Raw genomic sequence first — 19,113 nt, 5'->3', positions numbered from 1 at the left:
GAGCTAATAGATACACTGGCATCTGCCAAGTATCTAAGCACCTTTGATTTGACTGCAGGGTATTGGCAGATCAAGTTATCAGAGGATGCAAAAGCAAAAACTGCATTTTCAACCATTGGAGGCCATTACCAATTCACGGTAATGCCTTTTGGATTGAAAAATGCACCTGCCACTTTTCAAAGGTTGGTGAACACAGTCCTGCAAGGGCTGGAAGCTTTTAGTGCAGCATATCTAGATGATATAGCTGTCTTTAGCTCCAGCTGGGATGATCACCTGGTCCACCTATGGAACGTTTTGGAGGCCCTGCAGAAGGCAGGCCTCACTATCAAGGCTTCAAAGTGCCAGATAGGGCAGGGGAAAGTGGTTTATCTGGGACACCTGGTAGGTGGAGAACAGATTGCACCACTTCAGGGGGAAATCCAAACTATTATAGATTGGGTTCCCCCTACAACTCAGACCCAGGTGAGAGCCTTCTTAGGCCTCACTGGGTATTACAGGAGGTTCTTAAAGAACTATGGCTCTATTGCAGCCCCTCTTAATGACCTCACATCTAAGAAAATGCCTAAAAAGGTATTGTGGACAGCTAGCTGTCAGAAAGCTTTTGAGGAGCTGAAGCAGGCCATGTGCTCTGCACCTGTCCTGAAGAGCCCCTGTTACTCCAAACAATTCATTGTCCAAACTGATGCATCTGAATTAGGGGTAGGGGCAGTCTTATCACAACTTAATTCTGAGCGCCAGGATCAACCTGTTGCTTTTATCAGCAGGAGGTTGACCCCTAGAGAAAAGCGTTGGTCTGCCATAGAGAGGGAGGCCTTTGCTGTGGTCTGGGCACTGAAGAAGTTGAGGCCATACCTGTTTGGCACTAACTTCATTGTTCAGACAGACCACAAACCTCTACTTTGGCTAAAACAAATGAAAGGTGAAAACCCTAAATTGTTGAGGTGGTCCATATCCCTACAGGGAATGGATTATACAGTGGAACATAGACCTGGGAGTACCCACTCCAACGCAGATGGACTCTCCAGATATTTCCACTTAGACAATGAAGACTCATCAGGTCATGGCTAGTCTTATTGTCCTTCGTTTGGGGAGGGGTTGTGTAGGAAAGTACCATCTTGCCTGGCATGTTACCCCCATATTTCACTGTATATATGTTGTTTTAGTTGTATGTGTCACTGGGACCCTGCCAGCCAGGGCCCCAGTGCTCATAAGTGTGCCCTGTATGTGTTACCTGTATTATGACTAACTGTCTCACTGAGGCTCTGCTAATCAGAACCTCAGTGGTTATGCTCTCTCATTTCTTTCCAAATTGTCACTAACAGGCTAGTGACCAATTTTACCAATTTACATTGGCATACTGGAACACCCTTATAATTCCCTAGTATATGGTACTGAGGTACCCAGGGTATTGGGGTTCCAGGAGATCCCTATGGGCTGCAGCATTTCTTTTGCCACCCATAGGGAGCTCTGACAATTCTTACACAGGCCTGCCACTGCACCCTGAGTGAAATAACGTCCACGTTATTTCACAGCCATTTTACACTGCACTTAAGTAACTTATAAGTTACCTATATGTCTAACCTTTACCTGGTAAAGGTTGGGTGCTAAGCTACTTAGTGTGTGGGCACCCTGGCACTAGCCAAGGTGCGCCCACATTGTTCAGGGCCAATTCCCCGGACTTTGTGAGTGCGGGTACACCATTACACGCGTGCACTATACATAGGCCACTACCTATGTATAGCTTCACAATGGTAACTCTGAATATGGCCATGTAACATGTCTAAGATCATGGAATTGCCCCCCCCCCAATGCCATCCTGGTATTGGGGAGACAATCCCATGATTCCCCGGGTCTCTAGCACAGACCCGGGTACTGCCAAACTGCCTTTCCCGGGGATTCACTGCAGCTGCTGCCAACCCCTCAGACAGGTTTCTGCCCTCCTGGGATCCAGCCAGGCTTGGCCCAGGAAGACAGAACAAAGGACTTCCTCAGAGAGAGGGTGTTACACCCTCTCCCTTTGGAATAAGGTGTCAGGGCTAGGGAGGAGTAGCCTCCCCCAGCCTCTGGAAATGCTTTGATGGGAACAGATGGTGCCCATCTCTGCATAAGCCAGTCTACACCGGTTCAGGGATCCCTCAGCCCTCCTCTGGCGCAAAACTGGACAAAGGAAAGGGGAGTGACCACTCCCCTGACCTGCACCTCCCCTGGGAGGTGCCCAGAGCTCCTCCAGTGTGCTCCAGACCTCTGCCATCTTGGAAACAGAGGTGCTGCTGGCACACTGGACTGCTCTGAGTGGCCAGTGCCAGCAGGTGACGTCAGAGACTCCTTCTGATAGGCTCCTTCAGGTGTTGCTAGCCTATCTTCTCTCCTAGGTAGCCAAACCTCGTTTTCTGGCTATTTAGGGTCTCTGCTTTGGGGAGTTCCTTAGATAACGAATGCAAGAGTTCATCAGAGTTCCTCTGCATCTCTCTCTTCACCTTCTGCCAAGGAATCGACTGCTGACCGCGCTGGAAGCCTGCAAAACTGCAACAAAGTAGCAAAGACGACTACTGCGACCTTGTAACGCTGATCCTGCCGCCTTCTCGACTGTTTTCCTGGTGGTGCATGCTGTGGGGGTAGTCTGCCTCCTCTCTGCACTAGAATCTCCGAAGAAATCTCCCGTGGGTCGACGGAATCTTCCCCCTGCAACCGCAGGCACCAAAGAACTGCATCACCGGTCCTCTGGGTCTCCTCTCAGCACGACGAGCGAGGTCCCTTGAACTCAGCAACTCTGTCCAAGTGACTCCCACAGTCCAGTGACTCTTCAGTCCAAGTTTGGTGGAGGTAAGTCCTTGCCTCCCCACGCCAGACTGCATTGCTGGGAACCGCATGTTTTGCAGCTACTCCGGCTCCTGTGCACTCACCGAGGATTTCCTTTGTGCACAGCCAAGCCTGGGTCCCCGGCACTCTAACCTGCATTGCACGACCTCCTGAGTTGTCCTCCGGCGGCGTGGGACTCTCTTGTGCAACTTCAGGTGAGCACCGATTCACTCCACTTCGTAGTGCCTGCTTCGGCACTTCTGCGGGTGCTGCTTGCTCCTGAGTGGGCTCTTTCTCTTGCTGGGTGCCCCCTCTGTCTCCTCACGCAATTGGCGACATCCTGGTCCCTCCTGGGCCACAGCAGCATCAAAAAACCCTAACCGCGACCCTTGCAGCTAGCAAGGCTTGTTTGCGGTCTTTCTGCAGTACGACTCTTCACGACGTGGGACATCCATCCTCCAAAGGGGAAGTTTCTAGCCCTTGTCGTTCGTGCCGAATCCTCAGCTTCTACCATCCGGTGGCAGCTTCTTTGCACCCACAGCTGGCATTTCCTGGGCATCTGCCCACTCCCGACTTGATCGTGACTTTTGGACTTGGTCCCCTTGTTCCACAGGTACTCTCGTCTGTTGTTGCATTGCTGGTGTTGGTCTTTCCTGCAGAGTTCCCCTATCACGACTTCTGTGCTCTTTGGGGAACTTAGGTGCACTTTGCACCCACTTTTCAGGGTCTTGGGGTGGGCTATTTTTCTAACCCTCACTGTTTTCTTACAGTCCCAGCGACCCTCTACAAGGTCACATAGGATTGGGGTCCATTCGTGGTTCGCATTCCACTTCTAGAGTATATGGTTTGTGTTGCCCCTATCCCCATGTGCCCCAATTGCATTCTATTGTGACTATACATTGTTTGCACTGTTTTCTATTGTTATTACTGCATATTTTGGTATTGTGTACATATATCTTGTGTATATTTGCTATCCTCATACTGAGGGTACTCACTGAGATACTTTTGGCATATTGTCATAAAAATAAAGTACCTTTATTTTTAGTATATCTGTGTATTGTGTTTTCTTATGATATTGTGCATATGACACTAGTGGTACTGTAGGAGCTTCACTCGTCTCCTAGTTCAGCCTAAGCTCCTCTGCTAAGCTACCTTTTCTATCAGCCTAAGCTGCTAGACACCCCTCTACACTAATAAGGGATACCTGGACCTGGTGCAAGGTGTAAGTACCCCTTGGTACTCACTACAAGCCAGTCCAGCCTCCTACAGTTGAACAATGGGTATTCTGCTGTCTGGCTCCTCCCTGTGCCCTGGCACTGGGTGTGGTTGAACGTTGGGTATTTTGCTGTCTTGCTCCTCCCTGTGATCTGGCACTGGGTGTGGTTGAACAATGGGTATTCTGCTGTCTGGCTCCTCACTGTGATCTGGCACTTGGTGTGGTTGAACGTTGGGTATTCTGCTATCTGGCTCCTCCCTGTGACCTGGCACTTGGTGTGGTTGAACGTTGGGTATTCTGCTATCTGGCTCCTTCCTGTGCCCTGGCACTGGGTGCGGTTGAACGTTGGGTATTCTGCTGCCTGGCTCCTCCCTGTGACCTGGCACCGGGTGTGGTTGAGCGTTGGGTATTCTGCTGTCTGGCTCCTCCCTGTGACCTGGCACCGGATGTGGTTGAACGTTGGGTATTCTGCTGTCTGGCTCCTCCCTGTGACCTGGCACCGGGTGTGGTTGAGCGTTGGGTATTCTGCAGTCTGGCTCCTCCCTGTGACCTGGCACTGGGTGTGGTTGAGCGTTGGGTATTCTGCAGTCTGGCTCCTGCCTGCGACCTGGCACCGGGTATGGTTGAGCGTTGGGTATTCTGCAGTCCACCTTCTCCCTGTGACCTGGCACCGGCTGTGGTTGAACGTTGGGCATTCTGCTGTCGGGCTCCTCCCTGTGACCTGGCACCGGGTGTGGTTGAACGTTGGGTATTCTGCTGTCTGGCTCTTCCCAGTGACCTGGCAATGGGTGTGGTTGAACGTTGGCTATTCTGCAGTCTAGCTCCTCCCTGTGACCTGGCACCGGGTGTGGTTGAGCGTTGGGTATTCTGCAGTCCACCTTCTCCCTGTGACCTGGCACCGGGTGTGGTTGAGCGTTGGGTATTCTGCAGTCTTCCTTCTCCCTGTGAACTTTCACTGGGTGTGGTTGAGCGTTGGGTATTCTGCAGTCCACCTTCTCCCTGTGACCTGGCACCGGGTGTGGTTGAGCGTTGGGTATTCTGCAGTCTGGCTCCTCCCTGTGACCTTGCACCGGGTGTGGCTGAGCATTGGGTATGCTGCTGTCTGGCTCCTCCCTGTGACCTGGCACCAGGTGTGGTTGAGCATTGAGTATTCTGTTGTCTGGCTCCTCCCTGTGGCCTGGCACTGAGTGTGGCTGAGCGTTTGGTATTCTGCAGTCCACCTTCTCCCTGTGACCTGGCACTGGGTGCGGTTGAACGTTGAGTATTCTGCTGTCGGGCTCCTCCCTGTGGCCTGGCACTGGGTGTGGTTGAACGTTGGGTATTCTGCTGTCTGGCTCCTCCCTGTGGCCTGGCACCGGGTGTGGTTGAACGTTGGGTATTCTGCTGTCGAGCTCCTCCTTGTGACCTGGCACCGGGTGTGGTTGAGCGTTGGGTATTCTGCAGTCTGGCTCCTCCCTGTGCTCTGGCACCGGGTGTGGTTGAACGTTGGGTATTCTGCAGTCCACCTTCTCCCTGTGGCCTGGCACCGGGTGTGGCTGAGCATTGGGTATGCTGCTGTCTAGCTCCTCCCTGTGACCTGGCACCGGGTGTGGTTGAGCGTTGGGTATTCTGCAGTCTGGCTCCTCCCTGTGACCTGGCACTGGGTGTGGTTGAGCATTGGGTATTCTGCAGTCTGGCTCCTCCCTGTGACCTGGCACCGGGTATGTTTGAGCGTTGGGTATTCTGCAGTCCACCTTCTCCCTGTGACCTGGCACCGGCTGTGGTTGAACGTTGGGCATTCTACTGTCGGGCTCCTCCCTGTGACCTGGCACCGGGTGTGGTTGAACGATGGGTATTCTGCTGTCTGGCTCTTCCCAGTGACCTGGCAATGGGTGTGGTTGAACGTTGGCTATTCTGCAGTCTAGCTCCTCCCTGTGACCTGGCACCGGGTGTGGTTGAGCGTTGGGTATTCTGCAGTCCACCTTCTCCCTGTGACCTGGCACCGGGTGTGGTTGAGCGTTGGGTATTCTGCCGTCTTCCTTCTCCCTGTGAACTTTCACTGGGCGTGGTTGAGCGTTGGGTATTCTGCAGTCCACCTTCTCCCTGTGACCTGGCACCGGGTGTGGTTGAGCGTTGGGTATTCTGCAGTCCACCTTCTCCCTGTGACCTGGCACCGGGTGTGGTTGAGCGTTGGGTATTCTGCAGTCCACCTTCTCCCTGTGGCCTGGCACTGGGTGTGGTTGAACGTTGGGTATTCTGCTGTCTGGCTCCTCCCTGTGGCCTGGCACCGGGTGTGGTTGAACGTTGGGTATTCTGCTGTCGAGCTCCTCCTTGTGACCTGGCACCGGGTGTGGTTGAGCGTTGGGTATTCTGCAGTCTGGCTCCTCCCTGTGCCCTGGCACCGGGTGTGGTTGAACGTTGGGTATTCTGCAGTCCACCTTCTCCCTGTGACCTGGCACCGGGTGTGGTTGAACGTTGGGTATTCTGCTGTCGGGCTCCTCCCTGTGGCCTTGCACTGGGTGTGGTTGAACACTGGGTATTCTGCTGTCGGGCTCCTTCCTGTGCCCTGGCACCGGGTGTGGTTGAACGTTGGGTATCCTGCTGTGTGGTTCCTCCCTTTGACCTGGCACTGGGTGTGGTTGAACATTGGGTATTCTGCCGTCTGCCTTCTCACTGTGACCTGGCACCAGGTGTGGTTGAGCGTTGGGTATTCTGCAGTCCACCTTCTCCCTGTGACCTGGCACCGGCTGTGGTTGAACGTTGGGCATTCTGCTGTCGGGCTCATCCCTGTGACCTGGCACTGGGTGCGGTTGAACGTTGGGTATTCTGCAGTCTGGCTCCTCCCTGTGACCTGGCACCGGGTGTGGTTGAGCGTTGGGTATTCTGCAGTCTGGCTCCTCCCTGTGACCTGGCACTGGGTATGGTTGAACGATGGGCATTCTGCTGTCGGGCTCCTCCCTGTGGCCTGGCACCGGGTGTGGCTGAGCATTGGGTATGCTGCTGTCTAGCTCCTCCCTGTGACCTGGCACCGGGTGTGGTTGAGCGTTGGGTATTCTGCAGTCTGGCTCCTCCCTGTGACCTGGCACTGGGTGTGGTTGAGCATTGGGTATTCTGCAGTCTGGCTCCTCCCTGTGACCTGGCACCGGGTATGTTTGAGCGTTGGGTATTCTGCAGTCCACCTTCTCCCTGTGACCTGGCACCGGCTGTGGTTGAACGTTGGGCATTCTACTGTCGGGCTCCTCCCTGTGACCTGGCACCGGGTGTGGTTGAACGATGGGTATTCTGCTGTCTGGCTCTTCCCAGTGACCTGGCAATGGGTGTGGTTGAACGTTGGCTATTCTGCAGTCTAGCTCCTCCCTGTGACCTGGCACCGGGTGTGGTTGAGCGTTGGGTATTCTGCAGTCCACCTTCTCCCTGTGACCTGGCACCGGGTGTGGTTGAGCGTTGGGTATTCTGCAGTCTTCCTTCTCCCTGTGAACTTTCACTGGGCGTGGTTGAGCGTTGGGTATTCTGCAGTCCACCTTCTCCCTGTGACCTGGCACCGGGTGTGGTTGAGCGTTGGGTATTCTGCAGTCCACCTTCTCCCTGTGACCTGGCACCGGGTGTGGTTGAGCGTTGGGTATTCTGCAGTCCACCTTCTCCCTGTGGCCTGGCACTGGGTGTGGTTGAACGTTGGGTATTCTGCTGTCTGGCTCCTCCCTGTGGCCTGGCACCGGGTGTGGTTGAACGTTGGGTATTCTGCTGTCGAGCTCCTCCTTGTGACCTGGCACCGGGTGTGGTTGAGCGTTGGGTATTCTGCAGTCTGGCTCCTCCCTGTGCCCTGGCACCGGGTGTGGTTGAACGTTGGGTATTCTGCAGTCCACCTTCTCCCTGTGACCTGGCACCGGGTGTGGTTGAACGTTGGGTATTCTGCTGTCGGGCTCCTCCCTGTGGCCTTGCACTGGGTGTGGTTGAACACTGGGTATTCTGCTGTCGGGCTCCTTCCTGTGCCCTGGCACCGGGTGTGGTTGAACGTTGGGTATCCTGCTGTGTGGTTCCTCCCTTTGACCTGGCACTGGGTGTGGTTGAACATTGGGTATTCTGCCGTCTGCCTTCTCACTGTGACCTGGCACCAGGTGTGGTTGAGCGTTGGGTATTCTGCAGTCCACCTTCTCCCTGTGACCTGGCACCGGCTGTGGTTGAACGTTGGGCATTCTGCTGTCGGGCTCATCCCTGTGACCTGGCACTGGGTGCGGTTGAACGTTGGGTATTCTGCAGTCTGGCTCCTCCCTGTGACCTGGCACCGGGTGTGGTTGAGCGTTGGGTATTCTGCAGTCTGGCTCCTCCCTGTGACCTGGCACTGGGTATGGTTGAACGATGGGCATTCTGCTGTCGGGCTCCTCCCTGTGACCTGGCACCGGGTGTGGTTGAACATTGGGTATTCTGCTGTCTGGCTCTTCCCAGTGACCTGGCACTGGGTGTGGTTGAACGTTGGGTATTCTGCAGTCTAGCTCCTCCCTGTGACCTGGCACCGGGCGTGGTTGAGCGTTGGGTATTCTGCAGTCTGGCTCCTCTCTGTGACCTGGCACTGCGTGCGGTTGAACGTTGGGTATTCTGCTGTCTGGCTCCTCCCTGTGCCCTGGCACTGGGTGCGGTTGAACGTTGGGCATTCTGCTGTCTGGCTCCTCCCTGTGGCCTGGCACTGGGTGTGGTTGAACGTTGGATATTCTGCTATCTGGCTCCTCCCTGTGACCTGGCACTGGGTGGGGTTGAACGTTGGGTATTCTGCTGTCGGGCTCCTCCTTGTGACCTGGCACTGGGTGAGGTTGAGCGTTGGGTATTCTGCAGTCTAGCTCCTCCCTGTGACCTTGCACCGGGTGTGGTTGTACGTTGGGTATCCTGCTGTGTGGTTCCTCCCTGTGACCTGGCACTGGGTGCGGTTGAACATTGGGTATTCTGCTGTCTGGCTCCTCCCTGTGACCTGGCACCGGGTGTGGTTGAACGTTGGGTATTCTGCTGTCGGGCTCCTCCCTGTGGCCTGGCACTGGGTGCGGTTGAACGTTTGGTATTCTGCTGACTGGTTCCTCCCTGTGACCTGGCACTGGGTGTGGTTGAACAATGGGTATTCTGCTGTCTGGCTCCTCCCTGTGACCTGGCACTGGGTGTGGCTGAGCGTTGGGTGTTCTTCAGTCTGGGTCCTCCCTGTGGCCTGGCACCGGGTGTGGTTGAACAATGGGTATTCTGCAGTCTAGCTCCTCCCTGTGCCTGGCACCGGGTGTGGTTGAGCGTTGGGTATTCTGCAGTCCACCTTATCCCTGTGACCTGGCACCGGGTGTGGTTGAACGTTGGGTATTCTGCTATCTGGCTCCTCCCTGTGACCTGGCACCGGGTGTGGTTGAGCGTTGGGTATTCTGCTGTCTGGCTCCTCCCTGTGGCCTGGCACCGAGTGTGGTTGAGCATTGGGTATTCTGCAGTCCACCTTTTCCCTGTGACCTGGCACCGGGTGTGGTTGAACGTTGGGTATTCTGCTGTCGGGCTCCTCCCTGTGGCCTGGCACCGGGTGTGGTTGAACGTTGGGTATTCTGCTGTCTGGCTCCTCCCTGTGGCCTGGCACTGGGTGCGGTTGAACGTTGGGTATTCTGCTGTCTGGCTCCTCCCTGTGCCCTGGCACTGGGTGTGGTTGAACGTTGGGTATTCTGCTGTCTGGCTCCTCCCTGTGGCCTGGCACCGAGTGTGGTTGAGCATTGGGTATTCTGCAGTCTTCCTTCTCTCTGTGACCTGGCACCGGGTGTGGTTGAACGTTGGGTATTCTGCTATCTGGCTCCTCCCTGTGACCTGGCACCGGGTGTGGCTGAGCATTGGGTATGCTGCTGTCTAGCTCCTCCCTGTGGCCTGGCACCGAGTGTGATTGAGCGTTGGGTATTCTGCAGTCTTCCTTCTCCCTGTGACCTGGCACTGGATGTGGTTGAACGTTGGGTATTCTGCTGTCGGGCTCCTCCCTGTTGCCTGGCACCGGGTGTGGTTGTACGTTGGGTATTCTGCTGTCTGGCTCCTCCCTGTGACCTGGCACTAGGTGTGGTTGAACATTGGGTATTCTGCTGTCTGGCTCCTCCCTTTGGCCAGGCATCGAGTGTGGTTGAGCGTTGGGTATTCTGCAGTCTTCCTTCTCCCTGTGACCTGGCACCGGGTGTGGTTGAACGTTGGGTATTCTGCAGTCTTGCTCCTCTCTGTGACCTGGCACCGGGTGTGGTTGAACATTGGGTATTCTGCAGTCTGCCTTCTCACTGTGACCTGGCACCGGGTGCGGTTGAACGTTGGGTATTCTGCTGTCTGGCTCCTCCCTGTGCCCTGGCACTGGGTGCGGTTGAACGTTGGGTATTCTGCTGTCTGGCTCCTCCCTGTGCCCTGGCACCGGGTGTGGTTGAACGTTGGGTATTCTGCTGTCGGGCTCCTCCCTGTGGCCTGGCACCGGGTGTGGTTGAACGTTGGGTATTCTGCTGTCTGGCTCCTCCCTGTGGCCTGGCACCGGGTGCGGTTAAACGTTGGGTATTCTGCTGTCTGGCTCCTCCCTGTGCCCTGGCACTGGGTGTGGTTGAACGTTGGGTATTCTGCTGTCTGGCTCCTCCCTGTGGCCTGGCACCGAGTGTGGTTGAGCGTTGGGTATTCTGAAGTCTTCCTTCTCCCTGTGACCTGGCACCAGGTGTGGTTGAACGTTGGGTATTCTGCTGTCGGGCTCCTCCCTGTGGCCTGGCACCGGGTGTGGTTGAGCGTTGGGTATTCTGCAGTCCACCTTCTCCCTGTGGCCTGGCACCGGGTGTGGTTGAGCGTTGGGTATTCTGCAGTCCACCTTCTCCCTGTGACCTGGCACCGGGTATGGTTGAACGTTGGGTATTCTGCTATCTGGCTCCTCCCTGTGACCTGGCACCGGGTGTGGCTGAGCATTGGGTATGCTGCTGTCTAGCTCCTCCCTGTGGCCTGGCACCGAGTGTGGTTGAGCGTTGGGTATTCTGCAGTCTTCCTTCTCCCTGTGACCTGGCACTGGATGTGGTTGAACGTTGGGTATTCTGCAGTCTGGCTCCTCCCTGTGACCTGGCACTGGGTGTGGTTGAGCATTGGGTATTCTGCAGTCTGGCTCCTCCCTGTGACCTGGCACCGGGTATGTTTGAGCGTTGGGTATTCTGCAGTCCACCTTCTCCCTGTGACCTGGCACCGGCTGTGGTTGAACGTTGGGCATTCTACTGTCGGGCTCCTCCCTGTGACCTGGCACCGGGTGTGGTTGAACGATGGGTATTCTGCTGTCTGGCTCTTCCCAGTGACCTGGCAATGGGTGTGGTTGAACGTTGGCTATTCTGCAGTCTAGCTCCTCCCTGTGACCAGGCACCGGGTGTGGTTGAGCGTTGGGTATTCTGCAGTCCACCTTCTCCCTGTGACCTGGCACCGGGTGTGGTTGAGCGTTGGGTATTCTGCAGTCTTCCTTCTCCCTGTGAACTTTCACTGGGTGTGGTTGAGCGTTGGGTATTCTGCAGTCCACCTTCTCCCTGTGACCTGGCACCGGGTGTGGTTGAGCGTTGGGTATTCTGCAGTCCACCTTCTCCCTGTGACCTGGCACCGGGTGTGGTTGAGCGTTGGGTATTCTGCAGTCCACCTTCTCCCTGTGGCCTGGCACTGGGTGTGATTGAACGTTGGGTATTCTGCTGTCTGGCTCATCCCTGTGGCCTGGCACCGGGTGTGGTTGAACGTTGGGTATTCTGCTGTCGAGCTCCTCCTTGTGACCTGGCACCGGGTGTGGTTGAGCGTTGGGTATTCTGCAGTCTGGCTCCTCCCTGTGCCCTGGCACCGGGTGTGGTTGAACGTTGGGTATTCTGCAGTCCACCTTCTCCCTGTGACCTGGCACCGGGTGTGGTTGAGCGTTGGGTATTCTGCAGTCCACCTTCTCCCTGTGACCTGGCACCGGGTGTGGTTGAGCGTTGGGTATTCTGCAGTCTTCCTTCTCCCTGTGAACTTTCACTGGGTGTGGTTGAGCGTTGGGTATTCTGCAGTCCACCTTCTCCCTGTGACCTGGCACCGGGTGTGGTTGAGCGTTGGGTATTCTGCAGTCCACCTTCTCCCTGTGACCTGGCACCGGGTGTGGTTGAGCGTTGGGTATTCTGCAGTCCACCTTCTCCCTGTGGCCTGGCACTGGGTGTGATTGAACGTTGGGTATTCTGCTGTCTGGCTCCTCCCTGTGGCCTGGCACCGGGTGTGGTTGAACGTTGGGTATTCTGCTGTCGAGCTCCTCCTTGTGACCTGGCACCGGGTGTGGTTGAGCGTTGGGTATTCTGCAGTCGGGCTCCTTCCTGTGCCCTGGCACCGGGTGTGGTTGAACGTTGGGTATCCTGCTGTGTGGTTCCTCCCTTTGACCTGGCACTGGGTGTGGTTGAACATTGGGTATTCTGCCGTCTGCCTTCTCACTGTGACCTGGCACCAGGTGTGGTTGAGCGTTGGGTATTCTGCAGTCCACCTTCTCCCTGTGACCTGGCACCGGCTGTGGTTGAACGTTGGGCATTCTGCTGTCGGGCTCATCCCTGTGACCTGGCACTGGGTGCGGTTGAACGTTGGGTATTCTGCAGTCTGGCTCCTCCCTGTGACCTGGCACCGGGTGTGGTTGAGCGTTGGGTATTCTGCAGTCTGGCTCCTCCCTGTGACCTGGCACTGGGTATGGTTGAACGATGGGCATTCTGCTGTCGGGCTCCTCCCTGTGACCTGGCACCGGGTGTGGTTGAACATTGGGTATTCTGCTGTCTGGCTCTTCCCAGTGACCTGGCACTGGGTGTGGTTGAACGTTGGGTATTCTGCAGTCTAGCTCCTCCCTGTGACCTGGCACCGGGCGTGGTTGAGCGTTGGGTATTCTCCAGTCTGGCTCCTCTCTGTGACCTGGCACTGCGTGCGGTTGAACGTTGGGTATTCTGCTGTCTGGCTCCTCCCTGTGCCCTGGCACTGGGTGCGGTTGAACGTTGGGCATTCTGCTGTCTGGCTCCTCCCTGTGGCCTGGCACTGGGTGTGGTTGAACGTTGGATATTCTGCTATCTGGCTCCTCCCTGTGACCTGGCACTGGGTGGGGTTGAACGTTGGGTATTCTGCTGTCGGGCTCCTCCTTGTGACCTGGCACTGGGTGAGGTTGAGCATTGGGTATTCTGCAGATTAGCTCCTCCCTGTGACCTTGCACCGGGTGTGGTTGTACGTTGTGTATCCTGCTGTGTGGTTCCTCCCTGTGACCTGGCACTGGGTGCGGTTGAACATTGGGTATTCTGCTGTCTGGCTCCTCCCTGTGACCTGGCACCGGGTGTGGTTGAACGTTGGGTATTCTGCTGTCGGGCTCCTCCCTGTGGCCTGGCACTGGGTGCGGTTGAACGTTTGGTATTCTGCTGACTGGTTCCTCCCTGTGACCTGGCACTGGGTGTGGTTGAACAATGGGTATTCTGCTGTCTGGCTCCTCCCTGTGACCTGGCACTGGGTGTGGCTGAGCGTTGGGTGTTCTTCAGTCTGGGTCCTCCCTGTGGCCTGGCACCGGGTGTGGTTGAACAATGGGTATTCTGCAGTCTAGCTCCTCCCTGTGCCTGGCACCGGGTGTGGTTGAGCGTTGGGTATTCTGCAGTCCACCTTATCCCTGTGACCTGGCACCGGGTGTGGTTGAACGTTGGGTATTCTGCTATCTGGCTCCTCCCTGTGACCTGGCACCGGGTGTGGTTGAGCGTTGGGTATTCTGCTGTCTGGCTCCTCCCTGTGGCCTGGCACCGAGTGTGGTTGAGCATTGGGTATTCTGCAGTCCACCTTTTCCCTGTGACCTGGCACCGGGTGTGGTTGAACGTTGGGTATTCTGCTGTCGGGCTCCTCCCTGTGGCCTGGCACCGGGTGTGGTTGAACGTTGGGTATTCTGCTGTCTGGCTCCTCCCTGTGGCCTGGCACTGGGTGCGGTTGAACGTTGGGTATTCTGCTGTCTGGCTCCTCCCTGTGCCCTGGCACTGGGTGTGGTTGAACGTTGGGTATTCTGCTGTCTGGCTCCTCCCTGTGGCCTGGCACCGAGTGTGGTTGAGCGTTGGGTATTCTGCAGTCTTCCTTCTCTCTGTGACCTGGCAACGGGTGTGGTTGAGCGTTGGGTATTCTGCTATCTGGCTCCTCCCTGTGACCTGGCACCGGGTGTGGCTGAGCATTGGGTATGCTGCTGTCTAGCTCCTCCCTGTGGCCTGGCACCGAGTGTGATTGAGCGTTGGGTATTCTGCAGTCTTCCTTCTCCCTGTGACCTGGCACTGGATGTGGTTGAACGTTGGGTATTCTGCTGTCGGGCTCCTCCCTGTGGCCTGGCACCGGGTGTGGTTGTACGTTGGGTATTCTGCTGTCTGGCTCCTCCCTGTGACCTGGCACTAGGTGTGGTTGAACATTGGGTATTCTGCTGTCTGGCTCCTCCCTTTGGCCAGGCATCGAGTGTGGTTGAGCGTTGGGTATTCTGCAGTCTTCCTTCTCCCTGTGACCTGGCACCGGGTGTGGTTGAACGTTGGGTATTCTGCAGTCTTGCTCCTCTCTGTGACCTGGCACCGGGTGTGGTTGAACATTGGGTATTCTGCAGTCTGCCTTCTCACTGTGACCTGGCACCGGGTGCGGTTGAACGTTGGGTATTCTGCTGTCTGGCTCCTCCCTGTGCCCTGGCACTGGGTGCGGTTGAATGTTGGGTATTCTGCTGTCTGGCTCCTCCCTGTGCCCTGGCACCGGGTGTGGTTGAACGTTGGGTATTCTGCTGTCGGGCTCCTCCCTGTGGCCTGGCACCGGGTGTGGTTGAACGTTGGGTATTCTGCTGTCTGGCTCCTCCCTGTGGCCTGGCACCGGGTACGGTTGAACGTTGGGTATTCTGCTGTCCGGCTCCTCCCTGTGCCCTGGCACTGGGTGTGGTTGAACGTTGGGTATTCTGCTGTCTGGCTCCTCCCTGTGGCCTGGCACCGAGTGTGGTTGAGCGTTGGGTATTCTGAAGTCTTCCTTCTCCCTGTGACCTGGCACCAGGTGTGGTTGAACGTTGGGTATTCTGCTGTCGGGCTCCTCCCTGTGGCCTGGCACCGGGTGTGGTTGAGCGTTGGGTATTCTGCAGTCCACCTTCTCCCTGTGGCCTGGCACCGGGTGTGGTTGAGCGTTGGGTATTCTGCAGTCCACCTTCTCCCTGTGACCTGGCTCCGGGTGTGGTTGAACGTTGGGTATTCTGCTATCTGGCTCCTCCCTGTGACCTGGCACCGGGTGTGGCTGAGCATTGGGTATGCTGCTGTCTAGCTCCTCCCTGTGGCCTGGCACCGAGTGTGGTTGAGCGTTGGGTATTCTGCAGTCTTCCTTCTCCCTGTGACCTGGCACTGGATGTGGTTGAACGTTGGGTATTCTGCTGTCGGGCTCCTCCCTGTGTCCTGGCACCGGGTGTGGTTGTACGTTGGGTATTCTGCTGTCTGGCTCCTCCCTGTGACCTGGCACTGGGTGTGGTTGAACGTTGGGTATTCTGCTGTCTGGCTCCTCCCTGTGGCCTGGCACCGAGTGTGGTTGAGCGTTGAGTATTCTGCAGTCTTCCTTCTCCCTGTGACCTGGCACCGGGTGTGGTTGAACGTTGGGTATTCTGCAGTCTTGCTCCTCTCTGTGACCTGGCACCGGGTGTGGTTGAACATTGGGTATTCTGCAGTCTGCCTTCTCACTGTGACCTGGCACGGGGTGCGGTTGAATGTTGGGTATTCTGCTGTCTGGCTCCTCCCTGTGCCCTGGCACTGGGTGCGGTTGAACGTTGGGTATTCTGCTGTCTGGCTCCTCCCTGTGCCCTGGCACCGGGTGTGGTTGAACGATGGGTATTCTGCAATCCACCTTCTCCCTGTGCCCTGGCACTGGGTGCGGTTGAACGTTGGGCATTCTGCTGTCTGGCTCCTCCCTGTGACCTGGCACCGGGTGTGGTTGAACGTTGGGTATTCTGCTGTCGGGCTCCTCCCTGTGGCCTTGCACTGGGTGTGGTTGAACACTGGGTATTCTGCTGTCGGGCTCCTTCCTGTGCCCTGGCACCGGGTGTGGTTGAACGTTGGGTATCCTGCTGTGTGGTTCCTCCCTGTGACCTGGCACTGGGTGCGGTTGAACGTTGGGTATTCTGCTGTCTGGCTCCTCCCTGTGCCCTGGCACCGGGTGTGGTTGAACGATGGGTATTCTGCTGTCTGGCTCCTCCTTGTGACCTGGCACTGGGTGTGGTTGAGCGTAGGGTATTCTGCAGGCAGGCTCCTCCCTGTGACCTGGCACCGGGTGTGGTTGAAAGTTAGATATTCAGCTGTCTGGCTCCTCCCTGTGACCTGGCACCGGGTGTGGTTGAACGTTGGGTATTCTGCAGTCCACCTTCTTCCTGTGGCCTGGCACCGGGTGTGGTTGAACGTTGGGTATTCTGCAGTCTTGCTCCTCTCTGTGACCTGGCACCGGGTGTGGTTGAACATTGGGTATTCTGCAGTCTGCCTTCTCACTGTGACCTGGCACCAGGTGTGGTTGAAAGTTAGATATTCAGCTGTCTGGCTCCTCCCTGTGAACTGGCACTGAGTGTGCCTGCAGACTGGCAGGGACCAATGTGTAAATATTGTGTTTATGGGCATAAACATTGGTTCTCTACAGCATCATGTTTCATCCCCTGTCCTTGTAATATTGTAAATACTTTTCAAGCAGGTGAGCATTGAACATCCACCAACCTTAAATATATTTGTGGTATATGATATTGTGATATAGATGTTAGTATCAAGAGCAAGACATGATATCAGGCCTGGACTGCTGGAAAAAGGCCTCAGGGCCCGATTCACAGAGGTAAAATTAGACCAAATCTCTAACTTTAGACCTGAAGTCTAAATTTAGACCTAAAGTCTAACTTTACACCTGAAGTGTAACTTTACATCTGAAGTCTAACTTTACACCTGAAGTAAGTCTAACTTTACACCTGAAATCTAAGTTTAGAGCGAAATTTTCAGACCTGAAGAGTCAGTTTAGACATGAAGGCCCTCATTATGAGTTTGGTACCGCCACCTGACCGCCAGTGCGGCCAGAACACCGCCGGCCCTATTACGAGTTCCCCGCAGGGCCAGTGGATGGAAACTGGGGTTGAACAGAGCCTGAACATTGACGCCGGCTCGTAATCCAACTGGCGGCAATGTGGCGGTGCGGCTGGTGCAGTAGCACCTGTTGCGCTTTCCACTGCCCTAATTCAGGCAGTGGAAAGCACAACGGGGCTGTGCAAGGGGGCCCCTGCACTGTCCATGCCAATTGCATGGGCAGTGCAGGGGCCCCATGGGGCCCCCAACACCTCCATTCCGCCAGCCTTTCTATGACGGTCCAACCGCCATGAAAAGGCTGGCGGATTAGAGAGTTGTTATCCGCAGAGCGGCGCTGCATGCAGTGCCACCCTGGCGGATTACAACCGCTGAGACCGCCAGGCTATCGACTGGCAGCAAGCTGGCAGTGTTGGTGGTCAGACTGTGGAGGCTACGCCAAGGATGTAATGTGGCGGTCAGACCGCCACTGCGAGTCTGGCAGCCTTAAGACCGCTAGACTTGTAATGAGGGCCAAAGTCTAACTTAGAACAAAAGTCTAACTTTACTACTTTTCAGTATTCACAAAGGTAAGTTACTGCTAGTAACTTTACTGCTAGTAATTTGTCTAGTAATAACTTTGCTATTAGTAGGTTTACTAGTAGTAAAGTTACTAGTAGTAACTTACCTTTGTGAATATCATAAAAGTAGTAAACGTAGACTTAGGTAGTAAACTTAAACCTAATTAGTAAACTCAGACTTAAGTCTAAGTTTATTACTATTTGGTATTCACAAAGGTAAGTTGCTGCTAGTAACTTTACTGCTAGTAATTTTACTAGTAATAAAGTTACTAGTAGTAACCTACCTTTGTGAATAGCGAAAAGTAGCAAAGACAGACTTTTGGTGCAAGTTAGATTTTTAGTCTAGCTTCACCTTTGTTAATCTGACCATCAGTGTTAAAAGAAAAATATGTTTTTGAAAAGCTTTGACTGCCCAAGAATAATAGTGGATAAGTAGGATTTACAAAGAAATGCAATCATAATGATGCGTCCTTGAATTTTTTCAAATTCTTTGTTTAACTCCATCTAAAGACAATCTTGCCAGTGACCTGCATCATGAAAATGTCCTACCTCCATTTGGTCCGGCGATTCTGGAACCAGGTCTTGACCTGGGCATCGGTCATCTTGAGGGCTTTGGCCAAGGTGGCCCGCTCGGCTGAGGCCAGGTACTTCTGCCGGTGGAAGCGTTTCTCCAGCTCGCAGATCTGGACCCTGCTGAAGGACGTTCGCGGCTTTTTCCTCTTCGGTGGCGTCCGGTTCTGGTACGGGTGGCCGATTCGACGGGTCACAGAAAATGGCGACAAGGCAGCTGCAAAAGAGGATGTCCAAGATGCATTAAGATGTGGTCATATGTATGAAGGGATATGTTATGGGACTTGGAGAGCATGAAACTAGGTACAAGTACCGGACCACTGTAGAACTAGGATAACCCAAGCCATGGTCCTCCTGGAATCAAAGTTGTCATTTAGTGAGAAGTATGACTTTAAAGCAGTACCCCTCCTACAATCCAATCATCAGGTAGACCAGTGGTTCTTAACCTTTGACTTCTGTGGACCCCCACTTTATCATTACTGGAACCCAGGGACCCACACTGAAACATTATTAGAATTCGGGGTCCACCCACTGAGTCATTACTAGAAGCCGAGGACCCGGGCTTAACAATGTCAATAATTTGAACTGCAAAACAATACACACAAAAATACAGAAAGAAGCATTCATCAAACACATAAAGAAAGGATAAAACATTTGATGTAATTTGCAAACACACATTAAATAAATATAGACAACTTTTAATTTTAATAGGAAGGTTAGAGCTTTTCTAAATTCAATTGACGCTGCACATCATCCATAATGGATTCTATGTGATGCAGCTGCACTGCTCCCTCCAGCCAATCTGGTGATACTAATTACATTTTTAACCTCCAATTTTAAATTCTTTGACATTTACAGTATGTTTAAAAATTTTGAATTGTACATTTGGCCACTTTATTTATGTACACGTTCTTACTATGTTAACATAATTAAATTTTCTAAG

General features: G+C 54.7%; 1 protein-coding gene across 1 annotated transcript in view; it reads right to left on the bottom strand.

Annotated features, from left to right (window-relative positions):
• LOC138254786 (T-cell leukemia homeobox protein 2-like) overlaps positions 1-19,113 on the bottom strand; it is a 173,803-nt gene that overhangs the window by 33,890 nt on the left and 120,800 nt on the right. The window contains exon 2 of the mRNA XM_069205822.1: positions 18,150-18,387. Within this exon, the coding sequence (XP_069061923.1) occupies positions 18,150-18,387 (238 nt within the window). The remainder of the gene's footprint in view (positions 1-18,149; positions 18,388-19,113) is intronic.

The sequence above is a fragment of the Pleurodeles waltl genome, chromosome 1_1 (genome assembly GCF_031143425.1).
Source record: "Pleurodeles waltl isolate 20211129_DDA chromosome 1_1, aPleWal1.hap1.20221129, whole genome shotgun sequence".
NCBI classification, from domain to species: Eukaryota; Metazoa; Chordata; class Amphibia; order Caudata; family Salamandridae; genus Pleurodeles; species Pleurodeles waltl.
This window is presented reverse-complemented; position numbering and strand designations above follow the sequence as displayed.